The sequence below is a fragment of the Pagrus major genome, chromosome 15, assembly GCF_040436345.1.
Source record: "Pagrus major chromosome 15, Pma_NU_1.0".
NCBI classification, from domain to species: domain Eukaryota; kingdom Metazoa; phylum Chordata; class Actinopteri; order Spariformes; family Sparidae; genus Pagrus; species Pagrus major.
The window spans coordinates 11,746,825-11,753,337 of record NC_133229.1 but is presented as its reverse complement, the minus strand read 5'-3'; the positions used below and the strand labels follow the sequence as shown (position 1 = coordinate 11,753,337).

At 43.5% G+C, this 6,513-nt stretch overlaps 1 protein-coding gene across 1 annotated transcript; it reads left to right on the top strand.

The window, feature by feature from the left end:
* Positions 1–2,125: 2,125 nt before the first annotated feature.
* LOC141009742 (zinc transporter ZIP9) lies at positions 2,126–5,542 on the top strand. Its single transcript, XM_073482436.1, has 7 exons — positions 2,126–2,369; positions 2,644–2,749; positions 2,956–3,123; positions 3,214–3,270; positions 3,607–3,692; positions 3,787–3,921; positions 4,011–5,542. The coding sequence occupies exons 1-7, from the start codon at positions 2,274–2,276 to the stop codon at positions 4,269–4,271; spliced, it is 909 nt and encodes a 302-aa protein (XP_073338537.1). The 5' UTR covers positions 2,126–2,273; the 3' UTR covers positions 4,272–5,542.
* Positions 5,543–6,513: the final 971 nt, after the last annotated feature.

Sequence of the window (6,513 nt, the reverse complement as noted above, 5' to 3'; positions counted from 1 at the left end):
GCAAAGTTCTGCAGACGCAGTACCACTACAGTCTGCCACTATGGACCAGTTTTTATTGGACCATGACGTGAAACCTGTATTATCCAGCTGCTCAGAAGACCATTGTGGGAAATGTGCACTAATCTTACTTTCACTTATATGATTGACAGAGAAGGGCACGCCCCCCTGTGGGTGTGATGATCCATAATTTGTCCATTATGGTACTAACAGGAGAATTGTTTGACGCCACAGAGTCTGGTGCTCCTCTAGTCATGATAAGGTGGTTTTTATATTTTATACCTCTTCATTTTTTATACCTCTGAGATGTCTTGAAATCTCTGAATGTGTCCTGTCAAAATAACATATACTGTCCAGCTCTGAGAGAGAGAGATACTCTCATCTCGTCTTAACAGCTTCCTGTGCTTCAATGCTGAATGTAGGTTAATTCCACAACTTCTGGTAAGATGAAAATGGCTTAAGTAATGGTGTGATGGCTGTATTTAAACAGCTTCAAAGAGATGGTTCCCTAGCTAACCAGAAATTGTACATTTTCTACTGTAACCAAACGTATTGGTGTCCAGTCCCATGTCGTGGCATTTCATCTGATCACAGATATACGCTTGTCAGTCTGACAGCTGCAATGATTTCCCGTAGTTTTTTTCTAATTCCAAGTCTAGGATCACTGAGATGAATTGTGTTATTTCCAATTATCCTCATAATGTCTGTACAAACAGTGGGACTCACTGGAAATAAATTGTTTGTTTTTTTTCTTTTTGTAAACGGCCAAGTACTCTCCAAGAGAAGTTCTCTGCTTGTTTCTACAATGTATTCAGGATGGGTAGTGAAATGTCTCTGCGTCTCAGAACTGTGCACAAGTAGAATGTGTTTCGTGTGCTTTGCCTTTTTTTAGTTTTACATTTTTCTAGATAGGAACAGTAACAATAGCAGATCTCAGCATTTGACTCTCATTTTATTACTCTTTCCAAAGGGCCGTCTGTACAACAGATATACACTGCATATATCTGTACCCCCCCCCCCCCCCAGCTCTTTGAACAATAAATCTGTATTTAATCAAGTTTGTCTGCAATAAGAGTTTTTTCTTTGTCATTATCCCGATAGTCACTTAAAGCAACTACAGCTAACTTTTGAAACAAGAAATAACATTTTTCCTCACAGAAAAGTATAGAAAGCCGTTGAAAATAAAATTCCCTCATACAGGAGTCACTGGTTTCATAGAAAACCGATGTACGCAAGCCAATCAGAGGGCGGGTCTTGCGAGAGAAGCGGTGATATCTATAATAATGGCTGTTTCAGTGGTTTGCTAAACAAACAACAAACTAAAACATTTTATACAAACAGGAAATTATATAAAACAAAACCTGTAACATCAGATGTCAATCAAACTTTGGCTTATGACCGTCACTACCAATTAATTATTACAAAGAGACATCAAAATATCTTTAGATAAAACACAATTTTGTTTGTTTGTTTGTTTTCGTCTAACCACTACCCATAGTTTATTTTTTCCCCATCTGTGAGCAGCTCTGGGACTGCACTGGGGGGATAGAGTGCTGAAGTCAGCTCCTTCCCCACCTTCTGGTGGATTGTACAGGAGTCAGTGAGAATGGGTTTGGACAAATTGTATTTTGATGCTTTAGCAACATTGTTATTGAAACTTTCATGCCAATAAAGCCCCTTTGAATGAATGGGAAGGGACAAATACATGTTTTATCCCGTTTGAAGTCATCAGTCATTGACAGTCATCATATGTGCACTTGATGGCACAATTCAAACAGGATGATTTTTTTTGAAAAAAAAAAAAGATAAATCGGCAGAAACATTAGTCTCAGTTCCTGCAGATCTCTTAGATTTATCTCGCGACCTCTTTCGGGGGTCCCGACCCTGAGGTTGGGCACCACTGACTTTCTGTGGATTGGATGCGTGAAACATCTCAGCCTATCAGAAAAGTAGTTAAAATGATGTAGGCTACATTTTTTGTTGTAGGGGGGGGGAGAAAAAAATGGAGGTAGATGATTGGAGGAGCGGGGGGTGACGGGGGAGAGGAGGGGAGGTGCAGCGCTCCAGTATCCGACGCTGGGTGGGAGGGAGGGAGGTGCAGCTGTGGTGAGCGGAGACCGAGGCGCGACGTGGAAGAGGCAGTATGGCACTTGAGTCTCTCACGGTCCGGGTAATAAAACGCAGCGGTAACAGGAGGCAGACAGTCAGCTGGGAGCAGGATCTGACATGTAGCACGTCTGCAGACTGAGCTGTGTGAGGAGGAACCAGACGTCGCCATGGACGGAGGGCTGACTATCACTTTTATATCTGTTGCGATGTTTGTGGGCTGTTTTTTCCTCGGATTCATCCCGCTGCTGTTCAGATTCTCCGAGGTGAGACGTTTCACTTTATTTTATTATTCATCATATTATTACATAACAGTCGTGGTGCTGCGTTAACTGAGCAATGGCACCAAAACCTGCAGTGTTTGCCTTTTCATCTGTGCCCCCATATACTTGATTCACACTGGTAGTGTTTTTCCCTTTATGAATGAGTGTTACTGCAGCACTCTGTGCTCTGATGAGTCCTTCCAGCTGAGGTAAATCAGTGTGGGGGGGGGGAGAATGAATCCCCCAGATGAGCTATAATCATGTGTCCGTCCCCCAGAAAAGCCTGCAGTTTGTGTCCATCCTGGGGGCAGGACTGCTGTGTGGGACAGCACTGGCCGTCGTCATCCCCGAGGGAGTGGGCTTACTGGAGGAGTCATGGAGAGGTGAGCAGTGTGCACAAACTCTTCACACAAACATGAAAATGAACTGGATCCTGACCCATTTCCTTCCTTCCCCTCCGATCACACGCTCTCACCCACCTGCGTTTCACTGAAGCACATGTGGATGAAAGCAGTCTGAACCTGTGCCTCGTTATCTTTTATGTGGATTTGATCAAAAGCTCTGCCCGTCCTTCATCTTCTCCCCGCAGCATCCTCCTCCTCCTCTGATGTGCCGTCCGGCCTGAACGCCAGTGGAAAAAACACAACTTCCGCAGAGAGTGGCCCCCCACCTCGGTTCTTCATCGGGGTGGCTCTAACCGTCGGGTTCACCCTCATGTTTGTGGTGGATCAGATCGGAGGTTACTTCTCCACGCAGGGTAAGTTGGCAGGGCTCTTTCACCAGCTTCATATAGTAGAAAACCGTGCTCTACAGAAATCAACACAACTTGTGCAATGTCTCGTTTCAGCCCAGAAGAACAGTGTGGGCATCACGGCCACTTTGGGGCTGGTGATTCACGCCGCAGGTACTGATACACCCTGACCCAACACTTTCTATTGACCTGTGTTCGCTCAACATACACAAGACCACAAGCATGGAAAATCCCCAAAGAGGCGCTGGAGCTGTTCATTTCCTCATGTGACTCAGCATGTGATTCCTTCACTGTTTGAGACTTTTATGGCTTTACTTTGAGTCTATAGCACAGCGCAGAGTCTAGCTCGGTTCAGATCTGGCAAAACTTGGCATGCGGCATGGCAGAAAGATCAAACCAGACTCATCCATCAGTTCGATGAAAAGGCACAAACGTGCAATAAAGAATTCGATTGCTGTGGCCATTAATAAGGTTTTTGTTTGCACGTAGCTGATGGATTTGCTCTGGGTGCAGCTGTGGCCACGGGGCAAGTGACAGTGCAAGTTATCGTGTTTTTTGCTGTGATTCTACACAAGGTGAGGTTCTCTGAGGGTGACATGTATACTGATCATAAACACGATGTTATATAGAGCTGGTAATAACACCTGACCTGTCTTTCTTATCTCGTAGGCGCCTGCAGCTTTCGGTCTGGTCTCCTTTCTGATGCACGCAGGCCTTGAAAACAAGTACATTCAGGGACACTTACTGGCCTTTTCAGCTGCAGCACCCATACTCGCCATCACCACTTACTTCATATTACACGCGGTAAGAAAGCACACCTCAGCCAAACAAGACACATTATATCCCCGGCTTGGTGTTTTGTGTTATTTGATATGATGTATTTGTATCTGTAGTCTGGCAGTTCATCTCAGAGCCAGCTCGGCGCGACAGGTGTGGGAATGCTCTTCTCTGCCGGGACTTTCCTCTACGTGGCCACGGTGCACGTTCTCCCTGAGATCAGCAGCGGCAAGACGGGCCAACCCCCCTCTGACCTGGAGCACCACGCAGGAGCCGAGCCCCACCAGCAGCGACACCTGGGGCTCCTGGAGAGCCTCACTCTCATCCTCGGGGTCGGGCTCCCGATGGTGCTGGCTCTTGGGCTGCATGACGACTGAGAGAGAAAGTTCATTTCAGTGTGCCACTGACGCTTGAGAGGAAAACTGTGAGCACCTGTTGAAAAGACTGCGAGGTGTGAACTACTTAGATTGAGAAGACAATGTGCCTTCGAAGAGAGTTTATCTTGGTCCAGCCATTGTTTGTGTATCAAAAGATCTCTCCATTGTGTTTAAAGAATTTGATAGCTAATATATTGTCCTCACTGGACAAGTTTTTAATCGAAGGCTGACAAAAAGGGCACAAGGCGTATGTTGCCAAGTTTGAATTCAATAAGCCTTCTTGAGGCCTTTTATAATGCCTGAGACAGATACTAAGCATGGCATGTTCAGTGGTGAAATCCCAGTACCTAGATAGACTTACAGGAACAGCCAAATGATCCGAAACTATCTGTTACCCAAACAATGGGAGATCTGTGTCGTGCATTTTTAACTATTTCTTAGTTTGTTGAGTCAGGAGCGTGAGAACAGGTCCAGACTTACAGCGTGCAATAGTGCAGATGAACAAGATACTTTTTGTATAATCTCTTTAGTAGTACAGCTGACAAAGCCTCTTGGACGTGAGGTAGATTAAGTCTATCAAATTGTTACAAACCTTGTATTTGTATTTACAACAGTGATGTTCCACTGTGCACAAAATGCCAATTTCTACATAATGTTGCTTTAAAGTTGCAATGTGTAGGATATGGCCAATCTACAAACAAAGAGGGGAGAATATATCACCAGGATAGCTGCTAACTGCAACTCACTGTACTCTTTGCTGTAGATATCTATGGCTGAGGCTACAAGCTGCAGTTAGCTCAGTTAGCCATGCAGTTACCAGCCATTGTTGTATTTTTCTGTTTAGTAAGGAAAAAAGATTTAAGATTATTTTTTTAGTTTATTTAGTTTATTTATTGGACAAAAAAGCGAAGAGAGCTCGTGAAAGACAGGACAGGCTGGGGTTAGCATGCTAACTTCAGTAGACACCCCTGCAGAACAGTGCATAGATGTCTTTTGACAGAACGTCACAACATTCTGTTGATGTTAGTTCATTTTTTGAATGTTTTTAACTAAAATTCCGGCCACATCTTACACATTGCACCTTTTAATCATATGTGAGTCAGACAGAAACATGTGGCTGACGGTAGGTACTGTACATAACCTCCAGTCACAGATGTTTCACTCAGAATCAGGGTCATCTCATTTTTACTGACGCCTGCTGTTTCTCTTCCAGTTCCTCCTTTACTACATGCAGAAGTTCACATGAAATAAAAACATGTCTGCTCATGTCACGATGGCCTATTCCACTCATTAATGTCTTGCTCTTTTAAGTCCTCACACAACGTGTTTTGCAAAGTATCTGATGCCAAGTTATTTCAAATGGCCAAAGTGTCACATGGCACCTGCCTTTCATCAACCACCACTGAGAGATGGACATGGGTGTGCTGAGTGGAACAGCTAAATATAGGTATGGAAGCAAAATGTCACGCTATAAAGTATGTTTTATTTATTAAGACGCAATAAAACATACAAATAATAGAAAGTTATAAAATCTCAGAAATTGTGAAATACTGAAAGTCTGTTTATTAAAGAATATCTTTACATCATCACACCACAAACGGAGAAATTCAACACATTTAATTCTACTTTCAGTCTTGATGTTTAAATGTTTTGTTAATCCGTTCTAATTATTACACAGATACATTATAGCTTTTAAAAATGCCTCTAGTGAAACATGCTTAGAAGGTAAACACTATCAAAAGTCAGAGGATAAGATAAACACAATGGTCAGTTACACATTAACCATCATTCTGACTCTTCGCCGCTCATCCAGAGCGCTGCAGCTTGGCTCATCTTTAACCCACTTTAAATTTTCCCACAATGCCCCTCTTATCTGCAGACTTCTGGTGGCTAATGGCTGCTCATATCAAATTAAAAACACTGATGTCAGCCTTCAAGCACCCCAGTGGATATGCACTACAATTTAACCCTTCACTCTCTGGCCTGCAGCTGTAGAGTACAGCTCAGCTTTCTGCAGGCTGATCCTCCGCCCCCTACATCCAGGCCACTGCAGGGTGTTACAACACACTGTGTCATGCTGGTTCACTCAATACAAACTGCTTGAATCCATGTACGTGTTGCATTCATGTAAAATTTTCATAAGGGGTATGTATATCTAAGAAAAACAGAGCAAAGATGTTTTTTGTTACTATATATGGAAGCTCTGGTTATACCCCAATTTTTAGGTCCCAACTTAGGGGAT